The sequence below is a fragment of the Rattus norvegicus genome, chromosome 5 (genome assembly GCF_036323735.1).
Source record: "Rattus norvegicus strain BN/NHsdMcwi chromosome 5, GRCr8, whole genome shotgun sequence".
Taxonomy (NCBI): Eukaryota; Metazoa; Chordata; class Mammalia; order Rodentia; family Muridae; genus Rattus; species Rattus norvegicus.
This window is the reverse complement of record NC_086023.1, coordinates 144,362,555-144,380,272: the sequence shown is the minus strand read 5'-3', so window position 1 is coordinate 144,380,272 and position 17,718 is coordinate 144,362,555. Positions and strand designations below refer to the sequence as shown.

General features: G+C 44.6%; 1 protein-coding gene across 4 annotated transcripts in view; it reads right to left on the bottom strand.

Moving 5' to 3' along the window:
* The window catches only part of KIAA0319l (KIAA0319 like), a 92,941-nt gene that overhangs the window by 44,910 nt on the left and 30,313 nt on the right, over nucleotides 1–17,718 (bottom strand). For all 4 annotated transcript variants that reach the window (XM_063287023.1, XM_063287024.1, NM_001159655.4 and 1 more), the window contains exon 3: nucleotides 12,274–12,797. In XM_063287023.1, coding sequence (XP_063143093.1) covers nucleotides 12,274–12,797 — 524 coding nt within the window. The remainder of the gene's footprint in view (nucleotides 1–12,273; nucleotides 12,798–17,718) is intronic.

Here is a 17,718-nt window from a genome sequence, read left to right as displayed (position 1 = left end):
CTGTGATCTCAGAACCAACCAAGATAGATGCAAGAGGATTATAAATTCAAGGTCATCCTCAGCTACATCATTCAAGGCCAGCACGGGTGTTATGTAAGAAAGAAAACAAGAAAAGCAGGAAGGGAAGAGAGAGGAGAGAGAAAAGAAGGAAACAGTGGGGATTATCTGTATCAGGAAGGCAGGAGGGAACCAGCAGGAGGTAAGAGGGGTTGGGGGTAGGGGGAGGAGTCCAATAAGAACAAAGTATATTTGGGCACACCTCAGAGGCAGAGGCAGGCAGGTGGTGGTGAGTTTAGATCCAGGGAAGACTGGAGCTATGAGCTACTAAGCTTGAATTATGAGCTACATAGTGAGAAAGAAAGATATATGCATGAAAATGTCACTGGGCAAGGTGGCTTCTATCTGTAATACCAACATTTGGGAGGCAGAGGCTAGAGGATTAATGTAAATTAGAAGCCAGCATGGCTCATAGTGAATTCCAGACAGGGTTACATAGCAAGACACTATCTAGAGAGAGAGAACGAATTAATATAAAATAAACAGCATCCTATCATTATGCACAGAGCTCTTTCTTTAGGAATCATCGCTCAAGATTAGCTTCCCAGAAGTAGAAACTGGAAGCTTTTTAAAGTTAGAATTTTAGTTTTAAAGAAACAGCTTATCATTTATTTGTGTGCTTATTTTTAAGGAAATGAAAGAAGGAAACTTGAAAAAAAGTATTTTACTTCAAAAAGCTATGAAACAATACTGAAATTGTGGGCAGGGGTGAGAGAAGGTAGGATGGCAGATGTTATTTTAGAAGGACCCCAGTCTGAACAAATTGTATTCAGAAGTTCTATGGAATGAGTATCTGTGCACACTCCAAACTGTACTGAAATCTTAACCCCTAAAGGAGATGATATTGAGGACACTGGGCTGTTGGGGGATGAGGGCCACCCTTCTAACACAGGGTGATGGAGCCTGTTTATCCCTCCCAGCATGTGAGGGGAGCAAGTGCCTACAAGGGACAGGCTCCTCACTACATCTCTGTGTCTTTAAGTACCCCGCCTCAGGAACTGTGAGGAAGAGGACACTGTTGTTCATAAGTCACCCTGCTGGTGGTGTAGTGTTACGACAGTCCAGACGGACTAAGACAATGAGGCTAACAGTTTCACTGGCTGCATAGAGTAAAGCAAATATTAAAGATGCACTTCGGACAGTACATGGGGAACTGGGCAGTTCTGAGATAAGGGGAAATGGAAGGCGCTGTAGTTCAGAAATTAAGGCTCTGAGAAAGGAAGCTGGGCTGCAGGGACTTCTCTCATGCCACAAAATAAGGGAACAGGCTGCCCAATTTTTCTCATGATGTAATAAGCCATTTGTGTACAATTAAAATGGAGAGAGGAGAGGCTTAGTGGTATACATGTTAAGTATAGGAGTCTAAATCAGAAGGAGTGAGAGACCCACACAAACTATCCAAGGCAGATGCCTAGAAGCAGACCTAGGGCTATAAAAGAAAAAAATGGCAAAGACTGTTAGCTTGTCTGTTAGGTAACTAAGAATTAGAATTTGAAAAAAAAGCTAGGCCCCAAGGGATTCCAAATTTGTCAGAGTAATAACCAGAAGAATAAATGAACTCTTGGCAATAATTTCACAAGCAGAAAGGGTTTAGAGGAAATTTAAAAATACAGACCAGAAGCAAGGAAGCAGAAAAGCATAGAGAGCTGGGGCGGGGCATGACAAACAACAAAAGAACACCTGAATCACTGGAGAATCGCTAGAGATGCTGTCCTTGGCTGTTATGTAAGTCTCCTCCTCACTGCCCACACCCCAGCCTTATCTTCTGATAAGAGGTAAGTTCAGGCTTTACAAAGAGTCAGGAGTTATTAGGAAAAGCAAGCAGCAGACAGCTGAGCAGATGAAAGGCTGTGGAAGCTGCAACCAATGGTTGCAAAGGGAATGCTCATGGTAAAGAGAACTCCAGAGCCTTCCTAAAGCCAAAGGGTCGTGTGTGCACCTTCCTTCCTGGCCTCCTTCCAAGGCAGGACTGGAGCAGCTAATTGCCTGGGGCTAAACCACAAGTACAGTGCCTGTTCCAGGACCCAATTAACCAGCCTCCTTGTCCCTTCTGCAACAATTCAAAGGCTCTTGACACAAAAAGTATAGTGCTCAAGCCAAACAAGACTAACTTTTCCCTCTTTTAAGTGGAGGAAAGGGAATAATGGCTCTCCCCACTTCAAATGCAAACGGCTCCCAGTGCGTGCTCTGGGGGATCACGATCTGTGTATCCAAAAGAATGAGCAATTCACCCTGACAAGCCAGGGACTGAACAGTGCTGCAGACATTTCAGAAAAGACCAGAGCAATGCAGGCTACAGTTTCTCCCAACTTTGGATGCAAAGTTACTTGACCTACCTCAGAGAACACAATAAACTAGAAACCAGTGGTGCTGGCCAGTCCTCGCTGACTAGGACAAGAACTGTAGTGCAGATATATTCTTCTACTCTTCCCTATTGATTAAACAGAAGTTTGGACTCTCAAGTTGTCTTCTCAAAGACAACTGCTGGTTAAATACTTGGAATGCACAATTTACCAACTCCCAGAGCTTTCCAAGGCTTGAGGTAAGCATCAAGCTCCTAAGAACAGCATGGAGGGTCTCACAGTTTCATGCTCTGAAGACTGCAGCTCTCCGGCAATAACACTCTGCAATGTCTCTGTGTAGCACCACCTGCAGCAAAGACCTATTCCTACCTCCAAGCTCATGTGCAGTAGTCCTCCTCCACAGCCCTGGAAATCCTGTTCGGTAACAGCAAACTGTGTGCCACTGCCACGGGTAAACAAGGAGAAAAAGGTCTCCAGCCAACACACATCCCTGTAAGCACACATCCCGACCAGTGTGCTGGACAGCCTCATTTCCATCCTATCACAGCAAACTCATCCTCTCTACGTGATGTTGACATCTGGCTTCCAAATTCCCTTCTCTTCCCAAGTCCTGCCTAAGGAGGAAGAGGGTTGGTTCCAAGAAGAGACTCTGGGTGGACTCACACTGCTCAGGTCACAGACTACCTAGGTGTCTTTGTTTTTTCTCTCTAACAGGGAGACTAGCAGTACTGCTTAGACTTGTTCAATTAGCTGTTAAGACGTCTCCGCTCCCACAAGGACAACTCACTAACAGTTCTTCCCAGGCTTCCTGAGCTCTTTAAGCTCCTTGTCACCAATAAACCTCTCCATTCTACTTCAGCAATGTCTTCCACAGCCATACTTCATATCCTCTTACTATCAGAACTACAACCCCGAATCCTCCTCTCTGCATACAGCCTCCTGACCTTCCCATAGTCACCCTGCTCCCTCGATATCTATGTTGACCACGGTAACCTCTAAATGACAAGCAAGCTTCTCCATTTAACTGTCAGCCCCTCCTGTCTTTGCCTCCTTTCAAATCTTCTTTAGTTTCTGTCATCCACTCCCTTGAAAACCTTAATTTCCATGCCCCAATTTCCCTCTGCACAAACCACCTAGCAAATTTCCTAACTTGGATGAGTCAAGCCACCAGCCTTCTCCTGGCAGGGTTGCTGGGAGCTACGGAGAAGACTCACATAACTAGAGAGATGAGCACACTGTTGTATGCTCACGGTTTCCAGCTTCAAGGCTACACAGGATTCCTATTTCCTTACCCAGTTTACCATCTTCTATCTGTCACAAAAGCTATTTCAGCCCTTACCACTCTCCCCAACCCTTAATCTTCCTGCCTATTATCCACCTGTCCCCATCCTGCTTCCATTTTCCATAATCTACCACACTTCACAAGAACCAAGAAATGACTTAAGAATTCCTTTTAGCGGGGTTGGGGATTTAGCTCAGTGGTAGAGCGCTTGCCTAGCAAGCGCAAGGCCCTGGGTTTGGTCCCCAGCTCTGAAAAAAAGAAAAAAAAAAAAAGAATTCCTTTTAGCAAACCTATAAAGACCCACTTTAGATACCCTTGAACTCCTTCCTTCATATCACAATGGAGGATGGATCCTCTTATGCTAATCCAATGCCCTGTGTTCTATACTACTCCCCATTCCTACCATTCTATAAGGCGGCACCTCTAAAGTACGGTCCCTGGACCAGAGCACTAGTGATCTCTGGGAACTTAGAAAATCAAATTCTAAGGCTCCACTCTAAACCTGTGGACTCGACGATTCTGGAGTTGGGGCCAAGTGATCTGTTTTGAATACAGGCTTCAAATGACGCTGATAGATGCTAAAGTCTGGGGATGCCAAGTCTAAGGGAATTCTTGTTTCTCTTCTTTTCTGTACCCTTTACTTACTTTGAAAATAAAGCATCTCTCTAGCGTGAAGAGCCCATTTACTGAGCTCTATATATTTTGTCCTGTTCCAATTTAGTCATTGCACAATGACACCTGACTAGAGCTGTCCTTCTTATCTGTGGTTTCACTTTCCATGGTTTAAGTAACCTCTGGTCACTGCAATCCTAAATAAATAAATTAATAAATAAGAAAGAAAAAGTCCATAAGATGAAACCCATCTGGCACCATTGTTAGTCAAGAACCAGTAGGTAGGCAGGTCATAGACTCTAGAGGAGAACCAACTGGTATTTTTCTGCTACAGGACGCAGCATTAAACTGAGTCCTAATGACTTACACTATACCCATAGGGCACTGCATTTCCCATCCACATCAGAGAAGCTTCTGTGTGCAGGAGATGATGACTAACACTGAAACCCACAACTAGACGCAGAGAATAAGAAACTGTAGAATGTTCAACCTTAAATGAAACATATATACTACACCCTATTCTCTAAAAGCTCAGAGAAAAGGGGAAAGAAAGAAATTAAGAGCCAGATGTAGTGGGTAATTGTAAGGAAATAGTGTCTTCTGGAAACAGGCCAAGTGACATATAAAGGCAGACCTATGTGAATTACACCTAACTTCCCAACAGAGACTCTAAAGCCAGAAGGGCCTGGACAGATGTTTTGGAGACTCTAAGAAACTACAAATGTCAGCCCAGACTACTATATCCAGCAAAACTTTCAATCACCATAGATGGAAAAAACCAAAATATTCCAAGTCAAAACCAAACTTAAACAATATCTATCCACAGATCCAGCCCTACAGAAGACACTAGAAAATTCACCAAGAAAGCACAGGAAATAATTTCTCAGCAAAACCAAAAGAAGAGAAGTGTGAAGTGTGTGTGTGTGTGTGTGTGTGTGTGTGTGTGTGTACCCACACATGCCGGGATCCAAGCCTGCTTACACACCCTGTCTCAGGAATGTTTCAGGAATGTCAAGCCCTCTTACACCCTCTGGGACACCCAGCCAGTTGTCCACCCTTATCACTTTTACAGCTTCCGCCTCCGCTGTTCTTATCGGTCTATACCTGCAACTTATCTTTTAGGGTTATAGGGAGGGTGGTGACCGTAGTGAAATTGGTCCTGGGTCCTGGGTCCTGGGTGACTTTCCTGCCTGCTCGTCTTTATAAGCTGCTGGTTTTTAATTAAAGTTTGAGAGCTGGATCAGAACACAGACTTGCTCTCCTTCTCTGCGCCTCCTGTCTTCCATTCTTTTGCTCCCTCCTAGGTCTCTTCTGAACCCCCACAGGCCAGGGCATGCGCGCGCGCGCGCACGCACGCACACACACACACACACACACACACACACACACACACACACACACACACAAACCACCACCAACATTAAAATAATAGAAAATAACAATCATTGGCCATTAATCTCTCTTAACAGCAATAGACTCAATTCCTCAGTAAAAGGACACAGGCTAACAGAATGGATGTGAAAACAGGATCCATTGTTCTGCTGCATACAAGAAGCACACCTTGAAACAACATAAACCCCATTTGTCTCCATTTAAGGACCAGACCTGATTTCAAAAATAAAGGCAGTAAGGCACCAGCTCCCCGGGCAGACCACAGAACAAGGTCATAAAACCCCTCCCAAAGAATAGCCTGGGGACAGCCACAAAAATGGGGCGCTATCTCCGAATGGAGCATCTGAGCTAGGCAGACCATCCTATGGTTAAATGTTCATGACATAGGGATACAGAGCTCTGACCACCTGTGACCCCCCAGCACCCATCAATGAGATCTTAGACTACCTCATCCTTCTAGAGAATTCCTCTGGTTCCCTACAAAGCCTTCATGCCTTTGTCTGGGGTGGGCCATTTCAAAGAACGGCTGACCGCCCCTCCCCCACCGCATGCTGGCTGTCTCTGCAGAACAAACATCTTTTGGTTTTACACACTATCTGAATCTGGGGTCCTCCTTCAGTGATTTTTGGACCCTCACAATCTCAGCAATAAAGATAGACATTACCTCAGAATAAATGCTTAGAAAAAGACTTGCCAAGCAAATGGACCCAAGAAGCAAGCTGGTGTAGCCATTCTAATATATAGTAAAATAGACTTCCTACCAAAATTAACTAAAAGAGATGGCTAAGGACACCAGACTCAAAGGAAAAATCCACGAAGATTACATCTCAATTCTGAACATGTATGCCCCAAATGCAAGGGCACCTACTCTTGTAAAACAACAACAACAACTACTACCAAAGCTTAAATCACACACAGAACCCAAACATTAATAGTGGGAGACTTCAACACCCCACTCTTACCAATTGACAGGTCATCCGGACAGAAACTAAACAAAAATAATGAAACAGATGCTATGAATCAAATGGACTTAACAGACATCTACAGAATCCAAACACAAAAGAATACACTTTATTCTTAGCACCTCACAGAACCTTCTCCAAAACAACCATATACTCTATCACAAAGCAAGTTTCAACAGACATAAGAAAATTGAAATATGCCCCTGTATCTTATCAGACCACCATAGATTAAAGCTGGATTTCAACAACAACAGAAACAACAAAAAGCCTACAAACTCTTGGAAACTGAATGACTCTCTACTGAACGACTCCTGGGTCAAGGAAGAAATAAAGAAAGAAATTAAAGCCTTCCTAGAATTCACTGAAAATGAACAAACAACATACCCAAATTTATGGGACACATGAAAGCAGTGCTAAAGGGAAAATTCATAGCACTAAATGCCTCCATTAAGACATTAGAGAGACCTCATACTAACCACAGAATACCCAAAAGCTCTAGAACAAAATAAATAAATAAATAAATAAATAAATAAATAAACAAACAAACACACCCAAGAGAAGTAGATGACAGAAAATAATCAAACTCAGGGCTAACATCAATCAATTAGAAACAAAGGGAACAATGCAAAGAATCAAAGAAACAAAAAGTTGCTTCTTTGAGAAAATCAACAACACAAACCCTTATCCAAGCTAGCTAACAATAAGGCAGAGAGAGAGAGAGAACATCCAAATTCACAAAATCAGAAAAGAAAAGGGGACATAACAACAGACACTGAGAAAATCCAAAGAATCATTAGGTCATACTTCAAAAACCTGTCCTATACAAAATTGGAAAATCTAAAAGAAATGGGCAAGTTTCTCATTAGATGCCACTTACCAAAGTTAAACCAAGATCAGATAAACAACCTATATAGACCTATAAACCCTAAGGAAATAGAAGCAATTATTAACTGTTTCCCAGCCAAAGAAAACCCAGGCCCAGATGATTTTAGCACAGAATTCTACCAGACTTTCAAAGAACTAATACCAATACTCTTCAAATTATCCCACAAAATAGAAACAGAAGGACCATCACCAAATTTTTTTTTTGAGGTCATACAATGGAGTATTACAAGTTTTGTTTTTTTTTTAAAAAATGATATCATGAGCTCTTTCTCTTCTGGTCCCAGGCACTGTGGGACCAAGTCCAAGGCACTGTGGGACCAAGTCCAAGACATGGCCAAGTCCAAGAACCACAGCACACACAACCAGTCCCGCAAATGGCACAGGAATGGCATCAAGAAACCCCAGTCACAAAGATATGAATCTCTTAAGAAGTTTGACCCCAAGTTCCTGAGGAACATGCGCTGTGCCAAGAAGCACAAGAAGAATGGCCTGCTGAAGATACAGACTAACAATGCAAAGGCAATGAGTGCACTTGAAGAGGGCATCAAGTAAAGCTTCAGGCCATCAAGCCCAAGATGCCAAAGGGCCCCAGGTGCAAACTCATCCATCTGGCTTTAATCACTCACCCCAAGCTTGGGAAGCTACATGGCCGAGGGTCAGAGGCTCTGCCAACCAAAACCCAAAGTTCAAACCAAGGCAGAGGCCAAAGCTGCAGCTAAGGCCCAGGCTTCAGCTCCAGCTCAGGCTCCCAAAGGTGCCCAGACCCCTGTGAAGGCCCCATAGAAAAGGTTCCGGCCACTATTTGCAGACGACCAGTGTCCTATGCTGTTTTTACAAATAAACTTGAGGCAAGATCTGTTTGAAAAAAGCAGCATCATAAAATCTGCAGGCAAATGGATAGATCTAGAAAAACATCATTCTGAGGTGACCCAGACCCAGAAAGGCAAACATGGTGTGTTCTCACTTATACGTGGGTAAGTGCCATAAAGTAAAGGATGGCCAATCTACAATCCACAGCCCAGAGAAGTTAAGTAACAAGGAGGGTCAAGGGAGAATATGTGACTCTCACTGTGAAGGGGAAATAAAATAGACATTGTGGGTGGACTGGGAGAGGAGTCTGGATGGAGGGGTGAGATAAATATCATGGTGGACTGGGGGCAATTGGGGAAGGGAGGACAGAGTGAGTGAATACCAGGAGAGACAACTGGAACTGAGGGTCATCTCTGAGACAATCTAGAAACCCAGGGCAAAACAAACAAACAAACAAACAAACAAACAAATGTCCTTAGGAATCTGTGAGGGTGGCTCTAACTACGACTCCTAGCAAAGGGGGATACAGAGCCTGAACTGGCCATCTCCTGTAACCCGGCAAGACTTCCAGTGGAGGAATTCCAGCTACAAAGTCTTTAACGTACAATTTGTCCTGCCTACAAGAAGTATGGGGCTAAAAGGAGCACAGAAATTATGGAAGTGGCCAACCATTGTCTGGTCCAGCTTGAGATTCTTGCCATGAGAGGAAGCCTATGTCTGACACTTCCTGAAGAGCAAGACCCAGAGGGTGGATAGCTTAGAGACCTAGGACAGAACCAAATAAAACTGACAAGAAAAAAAAGTAAATGAGACGATTCCTAGTGACATTCTGCTTTGCTCATAGAGCAGTGCCAAATGTCATCAGAGAGGCTTCAGCCAGCAACTGATGGACACAGATGCAGAGACCCACAGACAGGGAGGGGTCAAGGACACTACAAGAAAGCCCACAGAATCAACTAAGTACAATTTGTAAGGGCTCGCAGAGACTGAACCACCAACTAGGGAGCCTGCATGGGCCTGACATAGGCCCTCTGCGCATATGTCACAGTTGTGTAACTTGGTCTTCTTGTGGGACTCATAACAGTGGAAGCAGGGAATGTCTCTGACTCTGTTACCTGTTTTTGGGACCCTTTCCTCTTACTTGGTTGCCTCGTCCAGCTTTAATAGGACTGCCTAGTCTTGCTGCAACTTGATATCCCTTTGGCTGGTTGGTAACCATGGGAGGCCTGCCCTTTTCTGAAGAGGAGGAGTAGATGGAGGGTGGTGGGAGCTGCAGTTGGGATGTAAATAAACAAACACACACACACACACACACACACACACACACACACACACACAATTGGGTGAGTAGAAAAGTGTAGGAGGGTAAATATGATCAAAACAAATCAAATGAAATCCTCAAAGAGCTAGTAAGAAGTTAAAAAGTGATAAATCCCAGAACTGAAATTTGTAAGTTTTAAGTAACATCACCCTTAGGATAAGCATCAGGAAAGGCTCTCACCATCTCGTCTCATCTGAACTGGGACATTAACTCTTTTCCAGTGTATCCACAGTGCATATACTTCCCAACAGCTACACAAGGAGGTAGGTATTGGATCAATTCTCCCATATTGCGGGCTTATACTGAAGTAACACATAGTTTACTTAATATATGAAATGCCCCTAAACAAAAGAATAGTAATATTAGAATTCCTGATATGGAAAAAAAAAAAAGGCGAAGTGCTTCCCCTTCTAGGTGAGAATGTGTAAGTCCTCAGTTTAATAAGAAAAGAATGGGGCTGGAGAGATGGCTCAGCGGTTAAGAGCACCCGACTGCTCTTCCAGAGGTTATGAGTTCAATTCCCAGCAACCACATGGTGGCTCACAACCATCTGTAAAGAGATCCGATGCCCTCTTCTGGTGTATCTGAAGACAGCTACAGTGTGTACTTATATATAATAAATAAATAAATCTTTAAAAAAAAAGAAAAGAAAAGAATGGGCTGGAGAGATGGAGAGATGGCTCAGCGGTAAAGAGCACTGACTGCTCTTCCAGAGGTCATGAGTTCAGTTCCCACATGGTGGCTCACAATCATCTGTAATGGGATCCGATGCCCTCTTCCAGTATGTCTGAAGACAGCTCAGTGTACTCATATAATAAATAAATAAATCTTTAAAAAAATTAAAAAGGGGTTGGGGATTTAGCTCAGTGGTAGAATGCTTGCCTAGCAAGCCTAAGGCCCTGGGTTCGGTCTTCAGCTCCAGGAAAAAAAAAAAATTAAAAAAAAAAGAAAATAAGTTAATAAGAAAAGAATCCTAAACCGAGGTAGCTACTACAACATATACATTAGGAATAAAATGGCAGCTGGGTGCAGCTGGGTGGTGGCGGCCACATCTTTGGTCCCAGCATTCAGGAGGCTGAAGTGGGTGGATATCTGTGCGTTCAAGGACACTCTCTGGTCTACAGAGCTAGTTTCAGGACAGCCAGGCTACACACACACACACACACACACACACACACACACACACACACACACACACACCAAAAAAGAATAAATGGCAGGAACTAGAGAGCTGGCTCAGCAGTTGAGAACCAGGGTTCGATTCCCAGCACACACACGACTGCCCAGAATTCCCATTCCAGGAGATCTAATGCCCCACTCTGACCTCTGTAGGCACCAGGCACAGATGTGTGTATACACATACATGTAAGACGAAACTCATACAAATAAACAAGTCTATTAAAAAAAAAAAGAATGCCATGCGGCAGGTCATACAGAGAACCAATACTATTTTCAAGGGTTGACTGAAGGCCTTTGGATGAGGGAAAGCTGCCGTCATCCCCTGCTTAAACTCCTTAAGGACTTAGACTGCTCAGTAGTAGAGCATGTGTGTAACATGCACAGTGCTAGGGTCTGTAAATGCAAAATCACACACCATTGGGAAGACTTGGCTTCTTGTGTCAGTATCCCCTGAGGACACAACCATGCCTTGCATGCTTTCACACTTCCAGTGCTTAGAGAAGTACCTCGCATTGATGGTGGGTTTCCATAAATGGTTGTGGCATATTAGATCAAGAGTGGTGTTCTCTAAAGCTTCAAAGTTTTTCCTAACTAGTAAACCTGGACTCCGATCCTAGACCCGGTGCTCAGTAGCTGCCTCATCTCAGGAAGCTGCTTAACCTCTTTTGGGCCTTGGTTTCCTCACTAATAAAACAAACCCAATAATACCTACTTGGAAATATTACCATGAAAAATAAACAAAATGACATAGTACAGGGATTAGCACACACAGTGCCTGGCAAGTAGTAACCTCCCCACTCCGCAGACGGAGCACAGAATGAGTCACTCCTTTTAATCATTGCGCAGGAAGATCAACCAGGAAGAAACACAATAAGCAGATAAAGTCTATTGGTGGCATGCCCCTCAGCATAAAGCTTCTGAAAATCCCCCCCACCCCAGGACACCTCTTGGTTGACAGGCTTCCTGCATCCCGGCCCAGCCGGTCAGATCTTGGTCGCCAGGACCAGGGTGGTTCATTCAGGCTGGAACAGAAACCAACTCAAAAGGAATGTGTTTATAGGCAGGAGACGGAGGAGGAAAACTTGACTGCAGCTACACCAATGACTGTTTTGCAATCTGGCAGAAAACACTGCAAAACCATTGGTAGAGGCTCACACCCACGCAGCAGCACTTACCTGTAGCCAAGAACTAGCTTAGAACAGATAATGAGCAGTTTTCTGCTCTAAGGAAAACAGTTGTCAGACCTGTATAAAATGAACATTCCTGGGACCAGTGAAGGAACACCAGGCAGCTTCACACACACACACACACACACACACACACACACACACACACACACACACACACACACACCACACACACACACACACCCCGGCGGCGTGTGAGCACCGGCCACAGGCACCAGCTCAATTGCTCATGCATGGCTGTGGAGGAACAGATTTAAGTTCTAGTCCCTGGGAACCTGCTTACCTCGGCAGAGGCCCTGGGACTCGCAGCACTTGCTTCCTCGGAGTGATTCGCCTTCGCCTGCTGTATCACTACACGTGTAGGCACCACACTGGGATGATCTCTCTTCTGACGCTCCCTGAGTAAGCTCTGGTGGTCACTGGAGGGTATGGAAAGGGTGAGGGGAGCCCCGGGGAGGCTCTGCCTCCTCCACGACGTCCTGCCCCAGCCTCGCCTCAGATGTGGTTCACCATCTTCAGGCAGAAGACCCAAATCCTTTGCAGTTTGAGATTTTTGGAAAACGATCAGCACGGAATGGGAAGAGTCTGTCCTAAAAGGCTGGCAACTCTGGGGCTTGCTGCAGTCGGCCTGAAGGCACATCCCTTCCAGCCACCACAGCGCATGACAGGCAGGGTCCTGGCAGCAGGCAGCCCAGCAGGCTTGGAAAGACAGGCTTCCCGGAAGAAGCCGGAGGTGATTTTCTCCCTCAGTTTTCAAGCCAGCTCCATAAAGTGTCTTCCCCTGATGGCATCTGCTCTCATTAGCATCTGAAAACAAAGAACAAAGACACTTTAGGAAGGACCCAGACAGGGGTTACTGCTCCACAAAGAGCCGAGCACCAACACCTGAGGCGGTATTGAAGACAGATTTGTTCTTCTGGTTTTTTTTTGTTTTTTAAAGATGTATTTATTTTATTTATATGAGTACACTGTAGCTCTCTTCAGACACACCAGAAGAGGGCATCAGATCCCACTATAGATGGTTGTGAGCCACCATGTGGTTGCTGGGAATTGAACTCAGGACCTCTGGAAGAGCAGTCAGTGCTCTTAACCACTGAGCCATCTCTCCAGCCCTTGTTCTTCTGTTTTATTGAGACAAAAATCTCACTACATGCCCTGGCTGGTCTAGAACTCACCATGTACACCAGGCTGGCCTTGAACTAACAGATCTGCCTCCCGAGTGCTGTGATTAAAGTGTGAACTGCTGTGCTTGGCTGAAGACAGGTTTTTGAGAGGATAAGAAAACAGTATCAAGTAGAACAAAGGGACAGAATGCATTTCATTTTCAAGATATTAGCTCATAAGAGAACTGCTTCACATTCATGGAAGGGGGTAGCAACTAATAAAACAAAATATAAGATAAAACTTAAGGACTTTTCTTTTTTTTTTTTTTTTCGGAGCTGGGGACCGAACCCAGGGCCTTGCAGTTGCTAGGCAAGCGCTCTACCACTGAGCTAAATCCCCAACCCCAAGGACTTTTCTTTTCTTTTTTCTTTCTTTTTTTTGAGCTGGGGACCGAACCCAGGGCCTTGTGCTTGCTAGGCAAGTGCTCTACCACTGAGCTAAATGCCCAACCCCTCCAAGGACTTTTCTAATGGAAGTGCATGGACTATGGGGAACAGAGTCCCCAAACCTGACCTTACTTGCTTCCAAGGTGTACATCAGAGACAGTGGACTAAGAGACCAGAAGTATAGGAGGATGAACAAGCTGCAACATCTTCCCACGGAACTAACAGTAACACAAACTGAGCGCTCCCGATCGCATGCAAGTGACAGGTACAGTATTTTCTCACGAGTCGTTTGCCACTCACATGATTTTGCATATTGTGTCATCAGCCAAAGTCATGGTGAAAATTACCAAAACTTGTAATCAAGAGAGAAATTATCCTAACTGGATTTTCTGAATTTCAGACAACCCATACCATACCATATAAGTACAAGGAGACATGCAATGGTGTCCTACCACATGTAATCTAGAAAATAACCCGATCCCAGATTCTCAGTTGAACTATTTCAGGTGTGCAATTGATCTTCATCATTACCTCTGACAAGACCCCCTCTAAATGGAAGTTGTTTTAAGTCTGTCTTAGGGTTTCTATTGGGATGGAGTGAAAAATCCCACGCAGAGAGACCCTTACTCAAGTCTTGGGAAATCGCGGACCCCAGACACAGAGAGACCATTTTGGATGTAATAAGCAAAGGCGAGGTTTATTACAGAGACCTATTACAGAGATCTCCGGGCCGACAAGGATCCCGCGCAGGAGACAGAGGTGTCGGCCCGAGAGGCTGGGAAAAAGAGTATTTAAAGGCAGAGGCTGTGAGCACCAGGGGATGGGGGATGTCAAAGGGGAAGGCACCACAAGTTACAAGATTGTTTTATGGCTCCAGGAGATAAGGGGACGATAGAAGGTTTTATGGCCCCCTGGTTCCTGGAACAGAGCTACTAAATCAGGAGAAGGGTAGGGTCTTCAGGTCCTCATTATTTTTAAAAGTTTGTCAAAATTGATGGAGCATTTGTATTTGAAACACCTCTGGTTAGGCTTGGGCTGCCCAGTTTCCTGGAATGCTCTCTGCAGGACACAATGGCTGAAAAGCACAAGTAGGGGCTTATCAGGGTCTGGAGGACATCTGGTTAAAGTATGACTCTGAGTAAGCTGGGGGGATGTCTCTGGATGGTTTATGGGTCAGTCCTCGATAGCCTGAGCTGGTTTTTGTATTCCTTTTCTTTATCTTTATGGCCTGCTATTCCTGGCGGCAGGGCTTAGCCCTGAGTTTGTGGCTTTTGGGGCTAACTCTTTTAATTTTATATTTCTAAACCTAGAATTCGTATAATTCTCTTTTCAGGAGCACTCTGACAAAGAGCAACCTGGGGCGGAAAGGGTTCATTACCAAAGCAGGCCGGGCAGGAACTCAAGCACACAGGGACCTGGAGGCAGGAGCTGAGTCCTGCTTTCTTCCTGATCCCAGGACTGCCAGCCCAGGAGTATCTCCATCGATAATAGCCTGAGGCCTCCCCCCATGATTATTCATTAAGAAACTGTCCTATTGGGGCCGGGGAGATGGCTCAGCAGTTAAGAGCACTGACTGCTCTTCCAGAGGTCCTGAGTTCAATTCCCAGCAACCACATGGTGGCTCACAACCATCTGTAATGAGATCTGATGCCCTCTTCTGGTGTGTCTGAAGACAGTGTATGCATATATAATAAATGAATAAATCTTTAAAAAAAAAAAAAGAAACTGTCCTATTGGCTTCCTGAACCAGCCCAGTCAAGATGAACTTTCTCCATTAGGCTTCCCTCCTCTAGAATGTGTCAAGTTGACATAAAACTAGCCAGCACCCCCCACCAGATCCTAGCCTGACATACAACTGACCAGATCCTCCCTCCAACCCACTCCTGAGTACTGGAGAGTAACAGGGCCTCAGATGTGTGTAAGTACTCTACCACTGGGCTATCTCTTCATCCACTTTTAGTCTTAACTTGGAGGTACAGTCTCACTAAGGGGTTCAGGGTGGCTCTGAACTCACTGTGCACCAGGCTGTTCTTCCTCAGATTTACAGTGTAGCCAAGGATAACCTTGAGTTCCTGATCCTCCTGCCTCCTCCTCTGAAGTGCCAGGGTTGCTTGTAGTCATGCACTACAATGCCCAACTGAGAACACCTCTTTAAACTTCCTGTTGACCCACAAAAGGGTGCTCTCTTTCATCACCTGAGTCCTGTCCCTGAAATTATAACATAGAAAATATATTTGAGGGGCTGGGGATTTAGCTCAGTGGTAGAGCGCTTACCTAGGAAGCGCAAGGCCCTGGGTTCGGTCCCCAGCTCCGAAAAAAAGAACCAAAAAAAAAAAAAAAAAAAATTTGAGAGTTGGGAAATGGCTAGGTAGTTAAGCATGGACCACACAAAGGGAGGACCAGATTTTGGATCCTAAGAACTCAAGAAAATGCCGGGAAGATGTGCTTCAGAAGGCAGAGACTGGACATGCCCAGAACAAGCCAGCAAGCCATATCTATGAGCTCTCAGGTTGGCTGAGACCTGCCTCATATTGAGTACAGCGGAAGGGTGATGAAGGATAATTCCTGATACCAACCTCAGGTCTTTACACATACTTCTGTTTAAACACATGCAAACATACATATATACATGTATGCTGCACACACACATATAAAAATGGAAAGAAGATGTAGATGTGTATATGTGCATGCATGTGTGTAGATCTGAATTACAGAGAGAAAACATGCAATAGAATCAAAGCACTGTGGAAGTGAATGAATGCATCTGTATATGCACATAACTGAAAACACATTCCAACTAAAGTAACCACCTGTTAATTGGCCACAACTAATCTGACTCCCACGAAATATTCACTAAATAGCCAACAGACTAAATGTGGACACTAATCAACTGGGAAATAAAAAGAAGATAAAAGCAGACTTCTAGACTACTGAGTCAGAAGTTCTATGTATGGAAGCCAGTCTGCCATTATTCTCTGAAAAATGAGAGCTACATTGGCACCAACCTAACACCAGACAAGGCAATTTAGATAATCAGAGTAAACAGAACTTCCCTAAGACAAGACAAGGAAATAACAAAATAAAAATGAAGCACCGGAGTACCCTTTGTGTCTTCCCACCTCGCCACAGCCATCCACAGCAGGAGGCTGGTAAGAGCTGCGTCTGGAGTCATTGCTATGAACGAGAAACTGTGGCTTGGTGACTTATAAACACTGGCAAAAGTCAGGCATGATGGCACACATCTTCATTTTTATTTTATTTTTTGTTAGTTTTGTTTGTTTGTTTGTTTTCAAGACAGGGTTTCTCTGTGTAGCCCTGTCTGTCCTCGAACTCAGAGATCCACCTGCCTCTGCCTCCCAAGTGCTGGAATTAAAGGTAGTCACACACACACACACACACACACACACACACACACACACACACACACACTAGTAAATACTGCTAGCTACCTTTGTATCATCAAAACAACTCTGAACTGTTCTAAGCCAGCAAGGATGTGGAAAGTCTTCAGATCTATTCGCTCCTTTATTAACCACCAGAGACATCATCATGACAAGACTCACGTAAGGTAATAACCGTGTTGTGATTTCCATGTACAAGCCATCCCACTGTCATCTCTAAGAGTCACAGGCGAGCAGCTGTAGAGAGGAGAGGCAATGGACATATATGTAATAAGGCCTTCAGCCTGTCTCCACAATAGAGGTATGAATTCTAAACTCACCTGGCCTTGGAGACTTTGAAGCCACCAGTTCTGTACTGTGAGGTCCTGTTTTCTAAAGTCACTGAGTATCACTTTCACAGCAAATATCTCTGGGATCAGGTTCAAGTCCTGTCTATTGCCCTCAGTCCAGGGAACCATTCCAGCATAGAGACATCATAACAGGTATTCATGTAAAGAATCCAGCATCCATGGCCAGACAAATCAGCCTCAGGCAACTGCTAAGCTTAGAAGAATATGTATGAGTGACACATAAGGAAAGAAAGAGTCTTCTGTGACAAGGACGGACAAGAGCACTCTCTGTCTACCTGCCCAACTCTTAGAAACATGAGGCTCTGACAGACTGTCTCCCGTTAAGGAGCTACTGAGGGGCAGAGGGAGACCCTACCATGGGTAAGAACTATATAGGAAATGATTGAAGACAACAAGAGGACTCTAAACGAGGTCACGGAGTAACCAA